This window comes from Astyanax mexicanus, chromosome 23 (assembly GCF_023375975.1).
Source record: "Astyanax mexicanus isolate ESR-SI-001 chromosome 23, AstMex3_surface, whole genome shotgun sequence".
In the NCBI taxonomy this organism is placed as follows: domain Eukaryota; kingdom Metazoa; phylum Chordata; class Actinopteri; order Characiformes; family Acestrorhamphidae; genus Astyanax; species Astyanax mexicanus.
Window position 1 is genome coordinate 5,207,401 of NC_064430.1, and position 26,265 is coordinate 5,233,665.

The 26,265-nt window shown below is 38.2% G+C and overlaps 1 protein-coding gene across 2 annotated transcripts in view; it reads left to right on the forward strand.

Annotated features, from left to right (window-relative positions):
- Positions 1-26,265, forward strand: part of map2k5 (mitogen-activated protein kinase kinase 5) — a 92,572-nt gene that overhangs the window by 27,045 nt on the left and 39,262 nt on the right. For both annotated transcript variants that reach the window (XM_049470984.1, XM_049470985.1), the window contains exons 9-17: positions 9,829-9,868; positions 12,069-12,137; positions 12,280-12,361; positions 13,456-13,517; positions 14,686-14,734; positions 18,603-18,676; positions 21,731-21,781; positions 21,942-22,013; positions 26,216-26,245. In XM_049470984.1, coding sequence (XP_049326941.1) covers positions 9,829-9,868; positions 12,069-12,137; positions 12,280-12,361; positions 13,456-13,517; positions 14,686-14,734; positions 18,603-18,676; positions 21,731-21,781; positions 21,942-22,013; positions 26,216-26,245 — 529 coding nt within the window. The remainder of the gene's footprint in view (positions 1-9,828; positions 9,869-12,068; positions 12,138-12,279; positions 12,362-13,455; positions 13,518-14,685; positions 14,735-18,602; positions 18,677-21,730; positions 21,782-21,941; positions 22,014-26,215; positions 26,246-26,265) is intronic.

Here is a 26,265-nt window from a genome sequence, read left to right on the forward strand (position 1 = left end):
ACACTCTCGAACACACTCGGTCTCACCTCGCCTGACCTAATGTCGCCTGTCTGCTACAGTATATTTACCGACGTACTTGATCAAAAATGACCATCAGCACTAGTCAGGATGTGTATATATTGTATATATTAAGTAGAGCTGCAACTAATGCAACTAATGACTATTCTAATAGTCGACTAATATCTTGATTTATTATTATTTTTTTTTCTGATTAGTCACAGTTTTTTTTTTTTTTTTTGTCATGTCCTCCATCTGTGCGTCCCATTGGTGAGGCTCCTGAGTCAATGCATGTGATACTTATATTATTAATAATACAACATGCTATCTAGTGATCACTGTTTAATTACAACACAAAATAAACCACTTCTGACACATAATCAAATATCAATACTGTATTTTTTGAAAAACAATACAGTATTGCTAAACAAAATATTGCGATACTTCGATATATCGATATTTTCTTAAAACCCTAAAATATATTTTGTTAAAAGTTGAAGCGCTAAGAAGTAAAAATGCTATCAATCACTGTTAATCACAGCACATTCTGCTAATAATAAGTATTCTTTTTTAAAAAACACATATAGTACATTATGTAAAACTGGGTAAAATGTAAAAGTGTACAACAAACAAATGCTTTAAAAATCAGGCCATGTTCTCCTCCATCTCCACCACTGTCCTGAATCACCTTTACTCCATGCTCCCCCGATCCCCCCCAGCTTTCTCTCTCTGCGTTATGTAAAATACACACCTCTGTGGCCGTCACACAGCCTGTCTGTTCCACAGCGCCTGGGGGATTAGCTTAAATTGCTTTCCTTAAAAAATAAATAAGTATGCTTTTCTTCCACGGGGTATTCACCTAACCTGCTGTGCCTCCAGGTGTGCTGTTATTATGTGTCAGAGCGTGAGCGCTTGATAACCCTGCCTCTTGCTTACATCCACACCTTTACAAAAAAGAAGGTTTCTCCGATTCGCCCCCGGGGTATTTAAACCTACATTTGGAAAATAGATGCAAACCACCTTACTCTGCATTTTACCGCATGTGCTTTACTCGCCGTCCTACACTGCTGCCTCCTCTTTGGGCAAGTTTTACTGCTCTCAATACCTGGCAACCCAGTTAATTTAGGGTTTCATGCTGCTTTCCATTTAACTCGGATGTTAGGAATGACATCACACTAGCGTCGACTGCGTTCGAGTTAAACGTTGAGAAATCCGCTATCACTTTTAGCATTGCCTCTGGTTAGCATGGGTAGCAATACGTATGTGTTTGCGCAGTGCTGGACAATATATTTTTTTTATTTTCAGTCAATACGATACAATTCCTTCATATGTTTATTAAAGCAAATTATTCATGTTCCAATAAAATGTCAATATATTGGCTACAGCTATATAGTGAACTGTATAACACGACTTCTTTCACTACTGTTGATGTGCAGTGCAGCTATCTTGGATTCTGTACTTCGGGTACTCGAGATTGGTGAGGTTCTCCAGACAACCTGACCTTAATGACCAGGTCAAACAAATCAACAGAAATGCCTCGCACACATTAGTGCCCATTCCATCAGTAAAGAAATTACACATAAATATCTATCTGGTTAGATATATGGCATATGCCATAGCTAGTTACAGTTTTTAGCAATGAGAGCTCATGCTGTGTTTCGTTTGAGCTTATATATGTGTATATATTCCTATTAGGAAATATTAACTGGAAAGCTCCTACAGGTTGGATTTCCTACTCATTTTTATTACTGCACGTCTATATTTTTGTCTCATTAATTCAGTCGTACACACAGTATTGTCCAACTTCATTTTGTGAACATGTTTCCATATGTATAAATCTGAAAATACTCTGCAAATCACGCAAAACACAAGGGAACTTGGGATTAAAAGGTGTAATCGTTAGCTGTAATTTGACATGGATAAGCTTTTTTACTGGTGAAATGGGCACTAATTTGTAGCCAGGTAGCTAAGCTACACCAAGAGATGAGACGAGATTTAAAAATAAACTTTTTAAAGAAAACGTCAAAAATGAAAAATGGCTTGAAAACTGAGTTTTGAGTTTTTTGAGTTTTATTTGACAAAATCATAAAATGCAATAACTGCTTTCTCTCACACATTGATTTTATAAGAAATAAAAATAAGAATAAAAAATAAAAATAAAACTTTTCCAGGTCTTATATAGTGCAAACAATAAGTGCAAACCACAACCAGTCATATTAAGCCTATGGTTTGTGTTTTTTTTTTTCTCCTAAATCTCTTGTAATTTAACTATGCATAACCATAACCAGTCATATTAAGACTATGCTTGAATGCTTGTTTATTGTTTCCACTGGAAAACTAATTTGTAGCCAGGTTGCTAAGCTACACTAAGCTTACTCTAGTAAAGAGATTCTAGCCAGCCAAGGAGAGCACTCGAGAGCAAAACACCAATCGAAAGATGGAATTTGATAGTGGTGAAATTGGTGCTAATGTGTTAGCGGTAGCTAAGCCACACTAAGCTAACTGTCAAAAAAAGGCCAGCGATGAAAGTCACCCTGCAAAGCACACATCCCCCGACACATGAGGGAGAAACTTGGGTATAAAAGCTTCCATGCAATCAAAAAATGGTTAAATGGGTGCTAATTTGTTAGCTTGTTAGTTTCTGTCTGACCAAGCTAAGCTTTCTTTTTAGAATTGTGCACAGGTTAAGTTAATGTTAAAGCTGTCCTTCTATTAGAATCCACTTTGTCTTGTTTTTTTTTTTTTGTGAAATACTATAGATAGGTCTCTCTGAGTTGTATTGGCATGCTGCATATGAAACTGTTCCTCAACCTTCATTGTCTGCAGTAGCTAGTAAAAGAAAATCCTCAGAAATACGAGTTGATCAGAGAGACGTTAGGGTGTCTACGCCAACCAGTGAGTTCATGGCCTCGCCCACCTCGCCTCAGGACCGCCCACAGGTGGAACAAAACCCAGGCTATAGCATTTAGGAGCTATAGCTAAGGAGGAGTTTACAGCTCTCTTTACACCAGCTAGTTAGCGTTAGCTATCTTGTGTAAGTAATTCTAGGTTTAAATCGGATCTCCGGTTGATTTTACGTTTTACAGAGACCTTAAATATATACACTAGGGAAGCACGGTTTGACAAGGTAGCACAAATACATGAAAAAATGATGGAATGAGAGCTTTAACTAACTACCTAGCTAGCCAGTCCCTGATTTAGTCCTCAAAATTGTGTCAGCTATATGTTATTTCGTCAAATAAAACGTAAGAAAAGCTTCTTAGCTACGCAGAACAGCCCACAGTGGCCTAGTAGCCCAGTCATCATATGCAGGAGTGCGCTGGCTGTGATGCTGACCTCAGCCTTTAAATCTGAGCCATGTTTATGAACCTCAGCCAGCCGCTCACAATTACACCGCGGTGTGTGCAGGGTGATTGTTTTGCGGTGTTGATCTGGAAATGGATCAATACCTGCCCCTGTGGTTTATTGCAGTGGTCCAGACTGGGCAGGGTTATCTGCCTGCTGTGATTTCGGCTGAATGGGACACTAAAGGCTAAATGCTCTTTTTTCCAAATGCATTCCTGTTTCCAAGCTGATGTTAAATTATTACAGCCTGACTGATATACGATATTATTGTATAGTGGGCTGCTAGAGTTTTTATTATAAACACATTGAATGAGCTGCAATATAACCACAGTGAATAACTTAAATTAAATTTTTTAACTGCATTATCCCTGTACACCAACAATGGGAGCCCTTCACACTGCAGATTGTGGTCATGTGACATTATCAGGCTGGAGGTAGAGCGAGGCAAAGCAAAGTAGTGCGAGGTAGAATGAGGTAGAGTACATTACAGTTCCACTGTAAACACACAAACTAAATTACTACCTATTCTGCTTCAACCCTTAACAGACCTTGTTCCATATACGGGCTACAGGTGTAGATGATACAAAACCCATTTTTTCTGCAGAAAAGTACATTATTTAGTAGGGGTGTGACAAGACACTAATGTCACGAGACGAGATGACACATGATGCTGGGTTCTCGAGAATGAGACGAGACGAGATTTAAAAATAAACTTTTTAAAGAAAACATCAAAAATGAAAAATGGTTGAAAACTAGAGTTTTATTTGACAAAATCATATAACTCAATAACTGCGTTCTCTCTCACACAGATTTTATAAGAAATAGAAATAGAATAAAAAAACTTTTATTTTTTTTGCAAACCACAACCAGTCATATTAAGCCTATGGTTTGTGTTTTTTTTACTCCTAATTCTCTTGTAATTTAACTATGCATAACCATAACCAGTCATATTAAGACTATGCTTGAATGCTTGCTAATTGTTTCCACTGGAGCCAAAATGCAGCCAGATATACAACTTAAAAGTAGCAGAAGCATCTTCTATACAAATGCCCAAATTTTCCTCTTCTGCTGAGAGCAGCTCTCATTGCTCAGCCACCACACTCGCTGCTATCACTACTGTGTTGCCAGATCCCTCTTAAATAGTCCACGCTAAACTGTTTTTTTCACGCGAGACATGTTTAAGCTTGACGAGAAATATTATCACGTTTTAATCTCGCGCCACACCCCTATTTTTTACTTTCTGTTTTGGAGACTCTATTTTGTTCACTCATTCTTCGACTTTTTCACAGTTAACATTTTTACGTCAGTTTAAAAAGAGAAGTCGCCCATAAATTCTTAAAATATAAAAAAAAGATTAAAGGATTTTAAGTGTGCCGTACAGTGTGAAAAATTCGAGACTCCTACCTCGCTCATCATATCTTGTCCTGGTGTCCTCTCCACCCCTCCCACCCCTCTCTCTGTCTGAGGTCATCACCTGGTCACGGGTCGTCTCAGGTGAGAGACGGAGGCCGAGAGGGAGAGAGTGTACGGTCTGGTGGCTTCTGAAACCCAAACCCGTGTGTATGTGTGTGTTCTGATGGCTGCCGTCAAGAGGCCCATGAATAGTGCATGACGGAGCTTTCATTACAGCAGCGCTGGAGTTTAAATAACACTGCACACAGGCACGTTTACCGAGGTCAGGACCGGTTAGCGACCGTTGCTACAGTTACCTCACCCTGTCAGTCCTCAATCATCCCTTCCTCTGGCCGGCCTGCAGAGTTCACAGGTCAAGGACAGGGACCATATCCAGAGCACATTAAAAAGCCATAAAGTGGGCTTTATGTGTTCTCTATTACACTCATAACTGAGCACAGTGCTATTGAAGGCACTTTTTCATATTGTGTGAAGTGGCCGTCTCTGTCCGTGAAGTGTATTCTCTCTGTATTCGCTGTTTTTGATGACTGTTTCAGCTCTTTAGAGGCATGCTGCTGTGTGTGGGTGTAAGAAAAGAGCGGTAGAGTATCGTATTGCAGTATTTTGGCTAGCAAAATTGTATCGTAACACAAAAATGTAACACAATCACAATTTTTTAATCATTAGTTAGTTAATTAGATTGGTGTCAGAAGTGTTTCAATAAGTGTTGTTTTTAAATCTGTCCACTTGCAGGGTTCGTACGATCATGAAATACCTGGAAAAGTCATGGAATTTGAAAATAGCAATTTCCAGGCCTGGATAAGTTTTGGAAAAATAAAAATACCCAGACAGTTTTGGAAAAGTCATGAAAATTTGCTCTACAAATCTTTGTGTTTCCATTTATCGACTGAGAAAATCTTTTTTGAGCTACCAATACGTCAACTCTGAGTTATTTTAGTAATTTAGCCCCACAGAGTGGAGCTCTCAGGATCTGACACACATTTTATTATTAAAGATTGTGTGACAGATTTATTTTAGACCTAATATTATCAATTCTGACTTTAGTTTTAGTTTTAGAAAATTTGCTCTGAAGGCATGGAAAAGTTAAAAAGAAATTTATTGGTTAAAAAGTGTATGAACCCTGCACTTGATATGTGTTGTAGCCCCACTGTACTGATTAGAAAAAAACAACAAAAGAAACACTGCACACTTACTAAACAATGATAAAATTTTGATATTTTTATTTATTATTATTTTATTTTTTTATGTTTATTTTTATTTTTTGCATTGACTTCAACTGAAAATTGAAGGTGCTTTTTCCCTCCAATTACATTAGCTAGAATGCTTAAAAAATAGAATTTAATAAGGATATTTAAAGGAGATATATTATGCAGAACTCTCTTTTTTTCCATGCTTTTTTTGTTTTAATTTCCACTTTGGTCTCGATTGCTCCTATAAACACTCCAAGCACCAATAAATGGTAATCAGCTGAAACAGTTTAGTGTCAGGAATCAGTCAGAAATGACTCCCTTATTGTAATGCCACAATAAGAAAACCTAAATAGAACCACCCTGGCTCAACCCCTCACCCGTCCATCCAGCAGGCTTCGTCTGAGGGAGGGATCTGTAACTACTGTCTGTAGAAAGTCAGAAGATGAGGAAGATGTAAGAAATTTCAAACAATTAGTTTAGCACTTCTCTCTGTTAGTTAAGCATGAAGTAGCTAAAAACGTGTGGTAAACGCTTGGCATGAACATCACCAACAACAGCTTATTTACATAAATGTGACAGAGCCCTTAAACGGCTCATTCTGAAAAAAGGGGGCTGAAACTGGTAGGAGGAGAGCTGGTGAGATCTTTATCTTTATGTGAGAGTGATTTTGTATAAATAACTTAATGAACATGTTTTGTATAGCCCATATACCTATTCTAACTCATGTTAAAAGAAGGAATATACGTCACCTTTAAAGGATCAAATTGGCCTCTTTTTTTTTTTTCTTCTTTTTTTGGCCTTGTCCTCAATACGCAGCTTATCAGTGGGCATCTGAAGGTGTGGTGGAAGGCTCTGAATCTTCCAGGGTGAAGTCTACCCTCTCCGGTCCGGCGGGTCAGACTGGATCGAGTGTCCGTGGCGTAAGTGAGGCACATTAGCCGGCGACTCACTTTAGAGGTGTCATTAATTAAAGGCCCGTGGCAGTTACGAGGTGTCTGGGGCAGAAACCAGATCGGCCATCTCTTCCAAATTAAACACACACACACACAAATACGCAAGCAAGTGTCCAATTCATCAAAAAGGAAGAGAAGACAAAAGATACTTGCATCATGGAGAAAGAACATATTGTTACGGGTTTAAATTGGTCAGGATTCAGTTCAGTAGTGATTCTTTTGGAACCGATTCAGAGCAGAATGATTCATTTTGATTTATACGGTGCAATCGAATATTAGAAAAGAGAAATTCTGTAATACACTTCAATCTTCAAACTTTTTTGAAGCCTATACATTTGTATTTAGGTCATGGTGGTTGTGGAGTCCCACTGGGCTCTAATTTAGGGCCTATAAAACTAATTCTAGCAGTAATTTAGTGTAATATTCATATTTATTTAGTGACATATACTGTGTATTCTGATCCCTAGTAACATATGTATGGACACTATACAGAGTTTCTTTTATTTGCCAAATTGAAAACCTCTGAAATAGAATCAAGAGGAAGATGGATGATCACAAGCAAACAAACCAAACTGAACTACTTGAACATTTGTACCAGGAGTAAAGCAGCATAACATTATCCAAAAGCAGTGTGTAAGACTGGTGGAGGAGAACATGCCAGGGTGCATGAAAAAAACTGATTAAAAACCAGGGTTATTCCACCAAATATTTTTTTTATATTTCTGAACTTTTAAAACTTGTTTATTAAATGAATATGAACTTGTTTTCTTTGCGTTATTTGAAGTCTGAAAGCTTTGCATCTTTTTTCGTTATTTCAGACATTTTTCATTTTCTGCAAATAAATGCTCTAAATGACAATATTTTTATTTGGAATTTGGGAGAAATGTTGTCTGTAGTTTATAGAATAAAACAACAATGTTCATTTTACTCAAATATAAACCTATAAATAGCAAAATCAGAGAAACTGATTCAGAAACTGAAGTGCTCTCTTAATTTTCTTTTTGTATATATAGTGTATTTAAATTATCTTTTGTGTTTGACACAAATTTGCTATTTTCTGCCATCCTCTCTCTTTCTCTCTTTCTCTTTCTCTCTCTCTCTCTCTTTCTTCTCTCTTCATTCCTCTTTTTTCTGTGTGTGGGTGTGTTATACCCTGTTATTGTAAGCTGAGCCGTTGCTCAGAAAGCAGAGCTGCTGGTCAGAATGAACTATGAGTGAGCATCATAATTAAATCATTGCTTTGTAGCCGTTAATTCATCCAGTAACCAGAGGCCGGTCTGGAACGGCTCAGGCTGAACCGGGGCTGATACGCCTCAGACTGACCGGCCACTGACACGGACCACGTACTGACTGACCCCTCCTGTATGATCATCTGCTTCAGTACACGTATTGAGAACATGCTGGATTTTAGTACACGAGTCTGTTTAATCACTGGAACCCTGAGTTTAATACTGTGTGTGTGTGTGTAATATACAGGGGTTGGACAATGAAACTGAAACACCTGTCATTTTAGTGTGGGAGGTTTCATAGCTAAATTGGAGCAGTCTGGTGATCAATTTTCATTAATTGCACATTGCACCAGTAAGAGCAGAGTGTGAAGGTTCAATTAGCAGGGTAAGAGCACAGTTCTGCTCTAAATATTGCAATGCACACAACATTATAGGTGACAAACCAGAGTTCAAAAGAGGACAAATTGTTGGTGCACGTCTTGCTGGCGTATCTGTGACCAAAACAGCAAGTCTTTGTGATGTATCAAGAGCCATGGTATCCAGGCTCTGTCAGCATACCACCAAGAAGGACCAACCACATCCAACAGGATTAACTGTGGACGCTGTAAGAGGAAGCTGTCTGAAAGGGATGTTCGGGTGCTAACCCGGATTGTATCCAAAAAACATAAAACCACGGCTGAACCCAAATCACGCAGAATTCAATGTGCACCTCAACTCTCCTGTTTCCACCAGAACTGTCCGTCACCACAATAAATGATTGTGGTCTAAAACCAGGTGTTTCAGTTTCATTATCCAGGCCCTGTAGTATTGCAGCAGTAACTGGATTCATGCTGTACTATATGGTATAAAATTGGTGACTATGCATTTGATGTTTGCATATAATTGTTTGTTTGGTTGCATTAAATTTGCTGCACTATAGTTCTATAGTACATTTTTGTTGTTACGTTAATTTATTTTTATATTTTGTAACATTATAATTGTATACATAATCAGAGTCTATTACTGTTTTACTGAGTCAAGTTACTGTTTATGAAGACAACTGTTTATCAATTTTCTTTTTTTAGTTTTTACTGAATGTATTACATTTTTAATACTAAATATGACTCAAATATTTATTTTGTTGGAGTAGTATATTCTTGAAATGAGTAACAGAAGACTATTAAGACCAACTGTTAGCATTGCAGCTAACTACTGCTAAGGCTGGCTGCTGTGTCACCCCCTAGTAACAATTAAGCAACCTAACAATTAAGGTTCTACACAGACATGCCAAAAGTCACGGAACATTTTTTTTTTTGTCTAACTGAAAAACACACTTAAATTCACTCACAGGAGAAACACACTTAAACACACACAGCAGAGAAAAGGGCAAAAATCAGCAGTGCGGGATTACTCTGTATACCTCCCTAAATAAATGCTGGGTTTATTCACACTGTCACTGTCATCTATCAGCAAGTAATCTTGCTGAGGCCTGTCTCTCTCTATCTTTCTTTGTTTCTCTCTCTCTCTCTCTCTCTCTCTCTCTCTCTCTCAATTTAATTCAGTTTAATACAAATTGGCTTTATTAGCATGACTGTTGTCAAAAACTAAACATAATCAAGTATAATAATATTAAGAGTTGTTTATTGGGGAGTTACTCACTGCTCTCTCTCTCTCTCTCTCTATTTCTCTTCATCTTTCTCTCTCTTTTTTTCTTTTTTACAGAGCGTATCATCTCCTGGGGAAGAGGATTCTGGCAGTAAAGGTAGGAGGAGAGCGTATCTAACCTTCAGTTTTAGATCTTGTTGAAACAGAGAAGTGGTCTTAGAGAGTGGGTGCTTAATTTGACCTGTGATTGGTTGAAGAGTATGTGTGTGTGTGTGTGTTCATGTCAGGTAATGATAAATGGCTGTTAGTCTGGTGTTAATAGCAGCGTACTAATTGGAGGGCAGCTGGAGTAAATGTAGCTCTCCATCACTGGACGGCTGCAGTTAAGCTCACTGAAGCCTCTCTGACCCCACCTGTCTGAGCCTGTTTCTTCCTTTCCACCGCTCCGTTTCACTCTCTCTCTCTCTGTCTCTCCCTCTTTCTCTCTCTCCTCCCTCTCTCTCTTTATCTCCTGTATTCCGACTGCGTCTCGTCTCTCCGCTTTCTGACCTCTGACCCCTGGCTGCAGTGGCCCAGTTCTCCTCTGCGCTGTAAGCGATCTGCTCGTCCCTGGCCGTACTGCCTTACCTGTAATCAATTATTTCAATGGGAGAATGCTGATCTAACCTTAACTAAAGAAGCATTTTGGCTAATCTGAGGCTACGTTACACGTTTTTCCACTCTGTTGGGATGCGAGAGACAGAGGGAGGGAGATAAACGCAAGAAACCACTCTGTGTTTTTCCACGTTCGACTTCTTTTAGTCTTTTTATGCTCGTTGTTGGTTTACAGTAGAAAATATTTCTAGTAGGGCTGCAGCTAATGATTATTTTGATAGTCGAATAATTTGATGATAATTAGATTTTTTTCATGTCCTCCATCTCTAAAAACAACCGAAAAACGAGTTAAACTAGCTAAACATGAGATTTAAAAGTTATTTAAATGTCCAGATGTTGTTTAATCAAGGAAAGTACTGATATTTAGTGAGTAAATATGTAATCTGTTGAGTTTGGACACTTTTGGAGACATAGACTAGGTTGTGTGTAAACTGTGAGCCATTTACCCATCTCCCATTGCGCTTCTGTCTCCAGCACTTAATGTAATTCATTACTGTTACAAATTAACGATTAGTCGACAATGAAATTTGCAATCGAAAAATTTAAATAATTGATATTGTCGATTATATCGAATAATCGTTGCAGCCCTAATCTCTAGTTTAATTGCTAATATTTGAATGTGTATCTTTAGGTATTATTATTTAAAGGATATTTTATGCATGCTTTTGTTATTCACTATGGTCTTGACTGCCGCTATAAACACTAAACACTTCCAAGTGCAAAAAAAAAATAAACATCCATCCGTTTTCTGTGAATCAGTTTGGTGTCAGGAAGCATATACAGCTTTAATGAGCCGTTTGGATGCTCCTCCCTTATTCTGACATCACAATAAGGAAACCTGCATAGAACCACACTGGCTCCACCCACTAAATCAGTTGAAGAAGCACCATTTTCGTCTGCAGGATTAGCCAGCAGACTTCGTCTGAGGGAGGGATCTGTATCTACTTTCAAATAATAAGTATTGTGCTTCTATTGCAGGTAAGCATGAACTAGCTTGTTCACGTTTTACCGTTTAGCACAAGCTAACACTAACATGCTATCAGTGCATATAGTAAATAAAGTAATAAGGTAGTAATAAAGTAGTAATGAAGTCTTGGGTTTCGACTGCTTCTATAAACACTCCAAGCTCCAAAAAAAGAAAATAAACTTCCATCTGTTTTCTGTGAATCAGCTGAACGAGTTTGGTGTCACAAATTATATGCAACTTCTATGAGCCGTTTGGATTCTCCTCCCTTATTCTGAACTACCATAGCTCCACCCCTCACCAATCAACCCCCACCACTAGATAATTTGAAGAAACATAATTTTTGAAAAAAAAAAAAACATTGGAGAATTAGCCAGCAGACTTTGTCTGAGGGAGGAATCTGTACCTACTGTCAGCAGATAAGGGGAAAGACTTCAACTTTTATTTTCACTCTGGAATACATTAAGGGTGACCCTCATGTATAGTGTTGCTGAGCATTTACAGTATAAAAGAGATATATAGATCAATAAAATGTACATGTAGAAACATTTTAAAGAACTAAATATTTCAAATGAAAAGTTTTGTGCTTTTTTCGCAGTTAAGCATGACCTAGCTTGTTCACATTTTACCGTTTAGCATAAGCTAAAAAAGAGGTTGAGAAAGAGAGGGAGAGAGAGAGAGAGAGAAATGTTTTATAATAAAGTCCTGCTCTAATAAAGACCATGTTCTTGTATTGTAGGTCATTCCTCTTGACATCACGGCGGAGCTGCAGAAACAGATCATGTCTGAGCTGGAGATTCTTTACAAGGTCAGATTAGATCCTGCGTCATCATTCACCATCATTACTGTATTCTACACTGGTGTGTGCACTACTGTGCAAACGTTTTAGGCACCTAAGGACATTTATTTTTATTTTTGTCTGTTTGACTCATGATGTGCTTGGTTTGCAGTGTGACTCTCCGTACATCATAACTTTCTACAGCGCTTTCTTCGTGGAGAACAGAATATCAATATGCACTGAGTTTATGGATGGTGAGTCTCGTTTTGTTAACTTAAGCTTGATTATCACTATTATTATTATTATTCATTCATTTATTTACCTCCATTTGTGTTTCCTGTTTCCTATGGTTACTTATACAATGAGCTGATATACAGTGAGTACTAGGGGTGGGCGATATGGCTCTAAAATAATATCACGATATTTCAGGGTATTTTTGTGATAACGATATATTTGGCGATATAGGAAAACTAAAATAATTAATTAATTTCAGGAATATAGTATAAGAGTATAACAGTATAATCATAATGTGGCAAAATAAATAATATAGCATAAAATAATATAATGCAGCAAATAATATTGCAGAATATTTAGTGCATGCATATAAACTGCAAACTAAAACAATTATACAATAAATACACCTAAAGCTTCACAGTAAATAATAATAGACTACTTTTAATACAGAACAGCCCTATTATCACGATATGGATTTTTAATATCATGATCACGATATATTGTGTACGATATAATATTGCCCGCCCCTAGTGAGTACAGCTGTTATCTTGTCTCTTGTCTGGAGTGTTTACATTTTTGGAGACACAAGGAGGGCGAGCTGCTTGTACGATCCCATTACCCCTCCCATGGGGTGTAATCTGCTCCATCATACATTAATGACTCTTCGACAATTAAATTCTGTTTTGGAATTTTTTTATAGTCACCATTATTGATTATATCAATTAATTGTTGCAGCCCTAGTATAATATAATTCAATTCAATTCAATTACATTTTATTTATATAGCACTTTTTACAAAAAAGGTTGTCACAAAGCAGCTTTACAGAGAAAAACAGGTCCACGCCTCTTATGAGCAAAAACCACAGAGATGCCAATTTTTATGGAGACACAGTGGCAAGAAAAAACTCCCTTTAGGAGGAAGAAACCTTGGAAGGAACCAAGACTCAATCAGAGGAACGCATCCTACTCGGGGGGTGTGCGTATTGTGAAGCTTTAAAAAGCTTCTGCATTTTTCTATCCAAGTTTTATATCCAGAATATTTTAAGAATTTAACAAAAACCTCCAGTCACTGTCATACTGATTGTGTGTGGGTGTGTCCATATTTCTGTGTGCAGGTGGATCCCTGGATGTTTATAGGAGGATTCCGGAACATGTTTTAGGTCGGATCGCTGTGGCAGTGAGTCAATTGTTCACTTTTTAATGCTTAATGCTAAATTAGTTCTAATGTCCCTTGTTTTAGTGCTATTTAAGCTAAAGCAGCGTTTCTCATCCTTTTTTCTATCACGACACCCTTTAAAAGTATGAAAAATGTCAAGGCACCCCAGTTTACAATGTATTAAAAACATATACTCTGCATTATTTATTAGAGGGAGCTAAACGGGATGGGGGGGGGGGGGTAATTTACAATTAGTGGGAAACCTGCTGACTTTTCAAACGAGTGAAATACTCTGCTACACTCACTGCTAACCTACCACTGGATGAAGAAGTTAATGGCTCCGATTCAGAGTTATCTGAATCTGCAGTCTTCATGCTGCGGCACCCTGGTTGAGAAACACTGAGCTAAAGTTTTTTACACTTGCATTTATATCATTGTTATAAAGATTAATTATCTCATTGCTTTTTCTGGATGTGTTTGTGGATATTTTTGCATCTTGAATCTCTAGAATCCTTCTCCTTCTGTTTATTTATTTTTATTTTTTGGCCCTGATTTTTTTCCTAAATTTGAAATAAGCTAAAAAAAATGTGAGGGGTAGTTTGGGAGGGAAACTGGGTGATGTATGGGTTTAGAGGCAGGGCAGGAGTGAGCCTCTAATAGCAGTAAGACACAGATGATTGGACGATAGCAGGGGGGCGGTATTATTGATTGATTGATTTGCATATTGTGAGTGTCTTCGTACCAAAGTACACGGAAACATCATACACTCCTATAGCACAGTTAAACCTAGCACAGAGAGGGCACTGCAGAGGCAGAAATTACAGCAATATAAGAGTTTTTTTTTATTTTTTTTTATTAAAGATTAGAAAATGTTTCTTTAAAAAATTAAGCAGGACTGGTATATTTCATTACTACAAATGAACACATTTTTTAGCTTTTAATAGGAAAAATTGAAAAAAAATAAATTAAGGTTTAGGGTTTAGTGGCTCTTCTCTCTGAATGGAATCCTCAGCTTCATTTCCCCCAAATACCCACAACCTGTAAATACACAACACATCCTCTCAGAGCAGCTGTTTGACTGTTTGTTTGTCTGGGAGTCTCTCCTTGTGTTTGTTAATGATAAACCCTGAGGCTGGTATTGTTTATTACTCTGATGTGCTGTAATTGGTGAATCTGAATGCTTGTTTAGGTGGTGAAAGGACTGACGTATTTGTGGAGCCTGAAGATTTTGCACAGAGGTGAGTGAGAGGCTTTCGGCAATACTGATTAGAGAGGGGTCACTGCCAGGTCTTTAGTTGTTGTGTATAAAAGTCAGTAGCAACTAGGGGTGGGTGATATGGCTATAAAATAAGATTACAATATTTCATGGTATTTTCAAGATATTGATACTCTTAGCGATATAACAAAACACTGAATTAAAAAATATATATATTATTGCATATGATATGATATGGCACACCCCTAACTGAGATATAAAAAAATACAAGAAATATATCAATAGAAGTAGTCAATAATCCAGAATCCAGCCCACACTGTGTATATGGAGTCACAGTTATTGAAGCACTGATTGGCTGGTTATTGAAGCATGACTGTCTAAAATACAGTTCACTGTTGTGTATGTGAACAAGCATAAAATTGTTGCGACAGGCTATTAACAGCCTTTTCAATAAAATAAATGATTTTTGAACTTTGTTTTACTTTTTGTAGAAAAAGGAAAATTCACACTATTCTTATTACTTATTAAATAATATATTTTAAAGACAGATTATATCAGATTATATCTGTCCAGTATCATTAATTTTACTTCAGTCCTAGATATACAGAGTGCATTATTAGTATCATCACATGCGGGATCATTGACTTTCGTTAAAAAAATATCCTAAAATGTCTCTAAGTGGTCCAGCGGTCTCAAGCGCTGCTACTATGATCTGGAGATTGATGGTTCGAATCCTGGTCATGCAGCTTGCCATCAGCTGCCAGAGTCCTGGGAGAGCACGATTGGCCGAGCTCTCTCTGGGTGGGTACAGTAGATGGCACTTTTTCCCCCTCATCACTCTTGGGGTGATGCCGATCAGCACAAAGCTGCGTCTGTGAGCTGATGTATCAGAACCGAGTCTCTGCACTTTCCTCCGAGCGTTAGCGCTGTGATGCTGCTCAGCAATCAGCAGCCATTCAAAAAGAGGCGGTGTCTAACTTCACATATATCGGAGGAGGCATGTGCTTGTCTTCACCTTCCTGCTGTTGGGGCATCACTAGTAATAGGGGAGTCCTAATGAGTGAGTTGGGCAATTGGCCTTGTAAAATTGTGAGAAAATGGGAATAAAATATTGTGACGTTATTTTAGGGCCATATCAGCAACCTCTACCCACCACCCAAATAATAATAGCTGATCTGTGGTGGTTTTCTATCCTGTGGAGTTCTGAGTATTGAAGAACAGGGTGAAAGGAGGAGAGCAATAAATTATACAGAGAAACAAGTACAGGACTAGACTCTGTAATTAATATAGAACTACAAAATGAACTATAGCAGCGTTTCTCAACTGGTGGGTCGCGACCCAAAAGTGGGTCGCGGACACGTTCTGGGTGGGTCGCGGACAGCTTTGCAAAAAAAAAAAAAAAAAAAAAAAAAGATTATGCTCGTCTGATTTTTTAACGGTCTTTTATCTTGAAAATCTTGAAATGAGACAGAGAGACACGCGTTAGTTTGTGATGACGTTCGGTGAGAAGATGGCGAAACGCAAATACAGCCCGGAGTATCTGAAATATGGGTTTTCGTTCATTGAGGACAAACAGGGTCAGAAACCCCAGTGTGTCATTTGCAATGAAGTGCTGGCACATGCGAGCATGAAACCCTCCAAACTAATGAGACATCTACAAACGAAACATCCCGCATATAAGGACAAGCCGGTGGAGTTTTTTCAAAGACGACTTCATGAGCTAAAGGCATCAAAGAAGTGTCTGACAGCATCGTGCTCCAAACAAGAGCAAGCGCTCCGGGCGTCTTACCACGTAGCTTTCCGTATTGCGAAGGCAAAGAAACCCCACACAATAGCCGAAGAGCTGATTTTACCTGCTGCAATGGACATGGTAAGAGAGGTGCTGGATGGTGCAGCGGCAGACAAACTTAAAACAATACCCCTGTCCAACGATACTATAGCGCGGCGTATTAAAGACATGTCTGATAACATAAAACAGCAGACTACAGCTCGCGTCCAGACAAGCCCATACTTCGCATTACAGATGGATGAATCCACGGACATAGCTAACCATGCTATTTTACTGGTTTATGTGAGACGTGTGGGATGGTGATTTGCAGGAGCAATTTCTCTGCAGCAGAGAACTCCCCACCACTACCAAAGCAGAGGACATTTTCAACTCCGTGGACTTGTACTTGAGCTCAGTGGGTTTAAGCTGGGAATACTGCATTGGAATCACAACTGACGGCGCTGCCTCCATGACCGGGAAACACTCAGGTGTGGTGAAACAAATTCTGACGAGGGCACCTAATGCGACTTTGAACCACTGCTTTTTGCACCGAGAGGCACTGGCGGCTAAGAATATGGTTCCTGATCTTAATGAAGCTTTGCAAGATGTCATCAAAGTGGTGAACCACATAAAACGGAGTGCTAAGAGCAGCCGCTGCTTTTCAAATCTATGCAAAGATTTGGGCTCTGAGCACATGCAGGTGTTGTATCACTCCGAAGTGCGCTGGCTGTCGAGGGGTAAGGTCTTGTCACGCTTTAACGAACTAAAAACAGAAATCGCCACCTTCCTCTCAGAGAACAACTCCGTATATGCTGAACTGTTTGACAATAACACCTGGCTCGCACTTGTTGCATATCTTGCTGATATTTTTGAGCACCTCAACGCGTTAAACGTGTCTATGCAGGGAAAAGGACACAACATTTTTGAACAGTCAGACAAAGTTGTTGCGTTCAAGAAAAAGATCACACTGTGGGTAAATCATTTATCCAAAGACAGACTGGACATGTTTCCAAACGTTCGCCAGGAAGTACAGCAGCTGGACACCACGGCCAAAAATTACCTGAAAAAAACGATCAAGGAGCATCTCAGTAAACTTCAAGCTCGGTTTGACGACTACTTCCCTGAGAGGCACGGAGATAATAGTAATGCCTGGATACGCGACCCTTTCAGCGTCAACATGGAAAGCGTCATGTTACCAAGCAACGAAGAACATCAGCTGGTGGAGCTGTCATGTGACCAGACACTGAAAAAGAGATTCGGCGACGTAAGTCTTTCCCAATTCTGGTGCAGCGATGTGATGGCTGAGTATTCATCTCTCGCCTCTCTTGCAATCAAAACGATCCTACCATTCAGCACAACCTACCTTTGTGAAAGTGGCTTTTCCACCTTGGTCCAGCTAAAATCAAAGCAGAGAAACAGGTTGAACACTGAGCATGATCTGAGAGTAACTCTGTCTACTGTCACCCCAGACTTTGAAACTCTGATCAAAAGTAAAGTACATGCCCAATTGTCTCACTGATTTTCACAAAAGACAGGTTGGGTGAAAACATCTGGTTTTGTAGATTTATTTATTTTATGCAGTTTTGATATTTATTTTTTTGCAGTAACTTTTACACATGCAGTTGGCATGGTCCTTCTATTTTTTTACTAAAGGATGATGAAATCAGAGAAGTGATATATCTAATTTTGTGGCCTTATTTATTTTATGCAGTTTTGATGCTTAATTTTATTGTAGTTACTTGTATACATACAGTTTGCATGGTACCGCACGTTTTTATTACTTTTAAATTCACTTTGAATGCATATGTATGTTTACATATTTTTGAAGTTCACTTTTCAAAAATAAATTTGTTGGTTTGCATTATACAAAGTGGGTCGCGACTTAATGACCATGAGAAAATGTGGGTCCCGGGCTGAGACCAGTTGAGAACCCCTGAACTATAGGATCAGTGGAGCTGACAGGAAACAATTAGGTGGTCATAATATTGTGCTATAACTGTATTAGTCGTATCAGATTAGGAATTAGTTTGGATATTTAGTATAGTTTGTGTATTTGTACCATATCCCCACCCAGCTCATATATTTGTATAGAATTAACTGCATTGTATTTTTTTTTGTGCAGATGTGAAGCCCTCCAACATGCTGGTGAACACCCGAGGCCAGGTCAAACTCTGTGACTTTGGAGTCAGCACTCAAGTACGTTGTACGCTGTGTGTGTGTGTTTGTGTGTGTGTGTGTGTGTGTGTGTGTGTGCTGTCAGAGAAAGCCTATTTGCACACACTAATCAGAAATGCATTGTCCTATCAGGCTTGATCTCTCCATTCTCTGCTCTAGTTTGCCTGTCATTCTTCTGCTCCTCCTCTGGGAGTTTGATCTTCATTCCCCAAGCCCCTCTCAATCACTCCATCACATCCCCCTCAGTGCTCTCTAATTACCACGCCAACCTGTCACACTGCATGTGCATTTGTAATGGGGATGCACTGAAAATTTGGCAAATATTCGTCCAAAAATGGCTAAATAGGTAAAAAGTCCAAATAATTCATTTTAATTCTAATCGGAGCTTCTCTGCTTCATTTTTCTGCTTTATTCACATACATTACATGAAATATAGTGCTCAGCATCACATATCGCACTCATTATCCATTTACTACATCTTCAAAATCTATCTCTTTTCCAGCTGAAGGATATGAGCTGTACAGGATTAGCATAGTAACTTTAGCTGTGCAAATTTAGCATGTTTCTCTGTGAAAGTTTCATTCACACGTAACTTAAGTAGCAATGCTGGGGTAATTTGTGACAAAAATTGCTTTGCTTAAGTGCTTTTATGATAAGAATTACATTACCGAGGTTGATTTCTAGCCTAAATATGTGACTAGAATAAAGAATAACACTGCTGGGGTAAATCTATGATTTAAATAGCACTTCTGAGGTAAATTTAGGATAAGAATTGCACTACTGACAGTAATACTTTATTATTTATTCATTTATTTGTTTAATTTATATATACATTTATATATATATATATATATATATATATATATATATATATATATATTATATATTTTTAAGCTGAGACAGTTGGGGGGTTCAGGGTTTTGGGAGGGAGTGAGATGCAGAAGGGGGATCTTCTGTGGATCTTTAATTTGTATGAGTGTGATTGAGTGCTTACATGCATGTGTGTGTGGAGTGTGTGTGTGGAGTGTGTGTGTGTGTGTGTGTGTAAAGAGTGTGTGTGTGGTAACAATAGCTCATGCCCAAAGAATCGGCGTCATCTTCTCCATCTCCAATACTCACAGGAGTCTAACAATGAAAGCCTGTCACTCCATACGCTTCTCTTTTTAATTATTATTCATCATCCTGTCCTCGGAGGTGCTGTGTGTGTGTGTCTGACCCATAATACGTGTGTATGTGTGTGTGTACCCTGTGTCTTTATGTGCTATGGTTTCCCCTGCCCACTGCATAGTTAACACATCCACACACATCCAGGCGTCAGGCCATAGGGGAGCGCTCATTATGTTTGCCCTGTCATTGATGGCATGTGCCATTGTGTCCTGTCTTCTGCTCACTTTCCGCAGGATCTCCTGAGAGAGAGAGAGAGAGCGATAGAGAGAGAGAGGGAGTGAGGGAGGCAGTGATTGAGAGAGAGAGAGAGAGACTAAAATTACACCAGGCAGACATTTCAATAACACTCTAAAATAACACTCCGTGCCGTGTCAGTAGATTTACGCTCGTCTCCGAGTCCCTGGAAAGCCATCTCTCCCCACAGCTAAGAGCCGGGGTCACCCGGGGTCACACACTCCTCCCTCATCTGTATCCTCACTCTCAATACGTCCAAACACACAGCGCTGCTCCGCGCTACATCAGTGAATGTGACCGTGCACTCCATTATCCATCAGCTCTGAGCTACAGCGCACACACACACACACATTCAGCTCAGAACTAAAGCGGCGGCTGCAGAGTGAAGGTCCTGCATCTGCTGATTCTGAGCCTTCATTTTTATACATACAGATCCGGACAAAATTTAGAGAATTTAAAACTTCAGATCAGTTTCTCTGATTTTACTATTTACAGGTAAATATTTGAATAACATAAACGTGTTTTTATTCTATAAACTACTGACAACATCTCCAAAAATATTCCAAAATAAAAATATTGTTTTTTAGAGCATTTATTTGCAGAAAATGAGAGCGTCAAAGTGGTCCAAAAAAAAGAAGCAGTGCTCTTAGACCTTAAATAATGCAAAAAATGCAAAGTTTATATTAATTTAGAGAGATTAGACTAATACTGAAGTTTTATTTTTAATGTTAATAAAAAATAAACTTGGCCTGTTCTCCTCCACCAATCTTACACACTGCTTTTTGTTGATCGTATGCCACTCCTGCTGCACAAAACTTCAAGCAGTTCAGCTTTGTGTTTTTCTCTTGGTTACATTCCAACGGTTGTCAATGGAGTTCAGGTCTGGAGATTGACCGTCAACCTCTTTAAATGTCAGTCAGCACCCGCTGGGTGACATCAAGTGACCTACAAAAAGAATGGCAAAAGGCAGCTGAAGTGAAGTGCACAGAAAAAAAAAAGTTGGAAACTGAAGGCTTCTACAGGCAAGAAATAAGTCGTGTAGCTAGACAAAAAACTTTTAATCAGTTAGAAGTAAAGAAGAGGCAGGCTGAAGTTCATGTGCAAAAGACCATAAGGAGGTCTGGAGTAAGGTCATCTTCTCTGATGAGTCCAATTTTGCCATTATGCCATTATGGTCGGTAGGTCGCTGGTGTGAATCCCAGTTATGTACCTTGCCATCAGCTGCTGGAGCCCTGAGAGAGCACAATTGGTTTTGCTCTCTTTGGGTGGGTAGATGGCTCTTTTTCCTCCTAGGGTGATGTGGATCAGCACAAGGCTGCATCTGTGAGCTGACATATCAGAACCGAGTCGCTGCTCTTTTCTCTGAGCTTTAGCGCTGTGATGCTACTACTTGGCTTTACATGTATCGGAGAAGGAGGCGTGTGCTAGTCTACGCCCTCCTTGTGTTGAGGCATCACTAGTGATGAGGGATATACAGCAGTACAGAGTACAGAGTAGCAGCTGAACGGGTGGCACAATTGTCCTAGCTAAATTGGGTTGAAAAATGGGGAAATTAAATGTTTAATAAAAATATAAGGGCAAACCTTTTAAAGAGCCATGCATTTTGATAGTTAGGAAAATTCAGAAATTGGAAAATGAAAAATGTTTTAACTTTCTGTTCTTCTTTTTCTGCAGCTGGTGAACTCCATCGCCAAAACCTACGTTGGAACCAACGCATATATGGCGGTAAGCAGGACACTTCTGTTTGTTGTTGGTTTACTAAATAATAAATAATGTTTTTTCTTCATAGTTTGGATAACATTTTAAAATAATGGAAGAACACTGAATTTAAGGCGCCTAAACTGGAACTGGTGCTGTATATAATTATGATTTGTGTGTTTTTCAGCCGGAGCGGATATCTGGGGAGCAGTACGGTATTCACTCAGATGTATGGAGTGTTGGAATCTCTTTTATGGAGGTAAAGTTCAGAAAAGTCTATTCTGTTCTGTTCTGATAATCATTATTCAATAATACACACTGCAGCCTTGGCTACCCGTCCTCAAAATGACTTAAAGAGACTTGAATACAGGGACCAAACAACCCATTAATACTGTACTACACTATATATATATATATATATATATATATATATATATATATATATATATATATATATATATATATATGTATGTATATATATATATATGTGTATACACACATTGTGTGTGTGTATGTGTGTGTGTGTGTGTGTGTGTGTGTGTTAGGCTAGAGGTATTAATAGTCCCTGCAGGCAGCCTGTCCAAACAGATGTTGGCCTACAGCTATGCATGGATCACACTCGCAATCTCCCACTGTCTTTCTCTCTCTCTCTCTCTCTCTCACACACACACACACACACAGACACACACAGACACACAGTGCACACACACACTCTCTTTCCCCATTGTCTTCTTTTACCTTCTATGCCTTGACACTTTCTTTTGTCTCTTTTTCACCTTCAACACTACAGCTAAGCCTTACTGTACACTCTTTAAATGATGCCACAGGGATCACTGTTGTAAAATAGCTTTTTAATTGGTAAAAAAAAAATATATATGAATTGGCTTCCTAAAATCATTATATACACATTTCTTTTAAAAGAAAGCTTCTTTTTGGACCAAAAGTGGTTCCTCTGTCACAAATTGTTATTGTTATAAGAGTATTTGGACATACCTTCAGTGTTATAAACAACATAAACAGCTCTGGAAAAAATAAGAGACCACTTTAATTTCTGAATCAGTTTCTCTGGTTTTGCTATTTATAGGTTTATGTTTGATTAAAATGAACATTGTTGTTTTAATCTATAAACTACAAACAACATTTCTCCCAAATTCCAAATAGAAATATTGTAATTTAGTAAAATATTGTTATTTAGTATTTGGTGGAATAACCCTGTTTTTTAAAAAAACAGTTTTCATGCATCTTGGCATTCTCCTCCACCAGTCTTACACACTGCTTTTGGATAACTTTAGGCCTTTACTCCTGGTGCAAAAATGTAAGTAGTTCAGTTTGGTTTGATGGCTTGTGATCATCCATCTTCCTCTTGATTATATTCCAGAGGTTTTCAATTTAGTAAAATCAAAGAAACTCATCATTTTTATATGGTCTGTATGTGTATATATAATTACTTGAATTTCTTGTCTCTTAATAAAGTGTTTGAGAGCATCAGTTGTAAAGTAGTGAAGAGGTAGAGTTACAGATATACAGTGAATAACTCTAGTTGAGTAAAGCTCTAATCCAGATTATGAGAAGTAAAGACAAAAAAATACTTTAAGAAATGAAGGTCAGTCTAAAACTGAATATCAAGAATTATTAAAGTATCCTCAAGTGCATTCATCGCAAAGACCGTCAAAAACATTTTAACGATGAAACTGGCACTCATCAGCACCTCCCCAGGAAAGACACAGAGTATCTTGGTTTGTTTGACACTTTTAAGTTACTACTTGATTCCTTATGTGTTCCTTTATAGTCTGGATGACTTAAAAATGTGATTTTTAACAATATTTGTGTAACACTGTGTTCAGGTTTGTGTAATAAAATGAAAAACAGGAAGCGTTCTGAATCGACGTTTAAGTCTTTGTACTAAATTTGCCGTGCTAGTAATTCACATCAGCTCTATTGATTTCTAATTTGTTATTGTCAGCAGCTCTCAGTGGCTGTGACAAATGGCCGCCGTGTGTTTTTCTGCCAATACTGTTGAATATCTTAACAGTTATAATAGTCATTGATTCAGAGTTTCAGAAAATATTATTGATGTGACTTTTTGATGATGATTGTGATGATGGTGATGATGAACAGAGCCTCGGGGCGGCGTGGAGCAGGTTGGCCAATGAACTTCACAGTGTAACTAGAAGATTAATCTTCTAAAAGCATCCAGCAGGTCCACCTCCTAACCTGGGTCAGAGATTAAGTGTGCGAATAATCTGGTTACACTTAAGAACATTTAACTAAGATGAAAGCAGTCGTGTAGACTGACGCTGCTGTGCCGCCACATGCTGCGGGCAATCTTTTAAAATATTTTAAAATCAGACTTTTTGATCTCTTCTTCCTCTCTTCTTCTTCTTTCTGTCCCTCGTTCTCTCTCAGCGGGAGGTCGAGGGTGGGAATTAACGAATGGCTGTCGCTCTTTGAGCGGCTCGCGTTCGAGTGTTCAGCTCTGTGGCTCTACAGCTCTGCAGTTTGTCCTAAAGCCCTGGTCTTAATCCAGCACATGCCTCAGTCAGCTTCTCAGTCAGCAGCAGATTAAGCCTTCGCTCATTTAAACACACCTGCTGAAGAGACACAAGCTGCCGGGTGAAATGAGGATAAAGCTGCTGCTCTTTAGGAAAGGTGCTTCAGTAATGGATAGACTTGAAATTGTACGATAATTTAATTTCTTACTGCTTAACCCTTTGAACACCAGCCTATTTTGGTGTGTTTCTTTTCTCAGTTTTTGTCAGTTCCCTTTTCCCTTTTCATGACAACCACATGCTATTAATTTTCTTTATACTAATAGACATTGAGCTGCTCAAAAACGCCATCATTTCAAATGTAAATGCTTCCAAAAGGTGTAAATCTTTATGGAATTGATGACTTTTTTTGAATGCACAGACTTCAAATCAGTAATATTATTATATAATTATATAAAATTTCAGTAATAATTAGATTAGAGTGTTTATTAGTTAAAATAATAAGGATTTTGATGATAGTTACAACCATTACATGGTTTATTACTGTGACAGAATACACAGAGCAGCACCAGGCGGATTTATTTTTTTATGATGCAGATTGCTAAGACTTTGACTCTTAAGTCATAGCACTCTAAGAGTTGGCCACTATGGCCAATATTCCTACCCAATGAAAGTTTAGCACACTGAATATTTACTATCAGCTGCTTATAATGAAAGAATAAAGCATGAAAATATAAAGGCAAGCCTATTCTTTAGGTGTATCAGTGCTGTTTTTAGAAACAATAGGGTTCCCTGTTTGTCACAATGTGTGAATCATGTTGGTGTGTTGACGCAATTATGAGCAATGAAGCTCTATAAACAAGTCACGATTTTTGACGCAATTTGCGTCAAGGGATCCATACTTGGATCATCAATCATTTGCAGGAACAATTTGCACTTTGTTTGTGTAGATTTTCCTCTATATTTTGAGTAAATATTACCTACATTGCACAAATGTCATCATTTATTATTGCAACCCTACCTCACCATTAGTGTGTAGTATTCCCCCATGGCTACCCTACCATAGTGTTGCAGGTCATAAGAGCAAATTACTTAGTTAATATAAATAGGGCCATATCACCAAATGTATTTTTTTATTGCTTAATCTGAAAGATCAATTTTTCAATTAGCCATTTAACCTAATTATCCATAATTCGATAATTGATCATTTACAGAAACAATTTGCACTTTGTTTGTCTAGACTTTACCCTGTATTTTAAGTAAATATTACCTAAATTGAACTGATGAGACAGTAAAACAAGTTTTTTTTTTTTACTATTCAGCCCTGTCATCATTTTTTATTTAAAAACCCTACCTCACCATTAGTGTGTAGTATTGCCCCAGTGTTTCAGGTCATAAGAGCAAGTTACTCAGTTACAATATAAGTAATCTAGACATGGATTTTTGTCAGTGTGGGCAGTGTGCCCAAGTCCTGCTGGAAAATGAAATCCCTCCATCGTATCTTCATAAAAGTTGTCAGTAGCAGAGGGAAGCATGAAGTGCTGTAAGATTTTGCGGGAAAACAAAACTGCACTGACTTTAGACTTGATAATAAAACACAGTGGATCAACAGCAGCAGATGACATGACTCTCCTAACTTTTATGGAGATGCGTATTTCATTTTCCAGCAGGACTTGGCACACTGCCCACACTGCCAAAAGTACCAATTGGTCTTATATATAATATTCTAATTTCCTGAGACTCTAATTTTAGGGTTTCTATTGGCTGTAAGTCATAATCATCAACAATTAAAAAAATAAATGCTTAAAATAGATCACTCTGTGTGTAATATATCTATATAATATAGAGTTACTGTAATAAAGTAACTTTTTAATGATGATATTTTTTTGAGATGCACTAGTATAAAAGTTTAACTAATCAGAATTAGCTGTGTGCATTTCTAACTCCTTGTTATTTTTTGTGTCTCTTCTAGCTGGCTCTTGGTCATTTCCCCTATCCCCAGGTGAGTCCGTCTCTAATTCT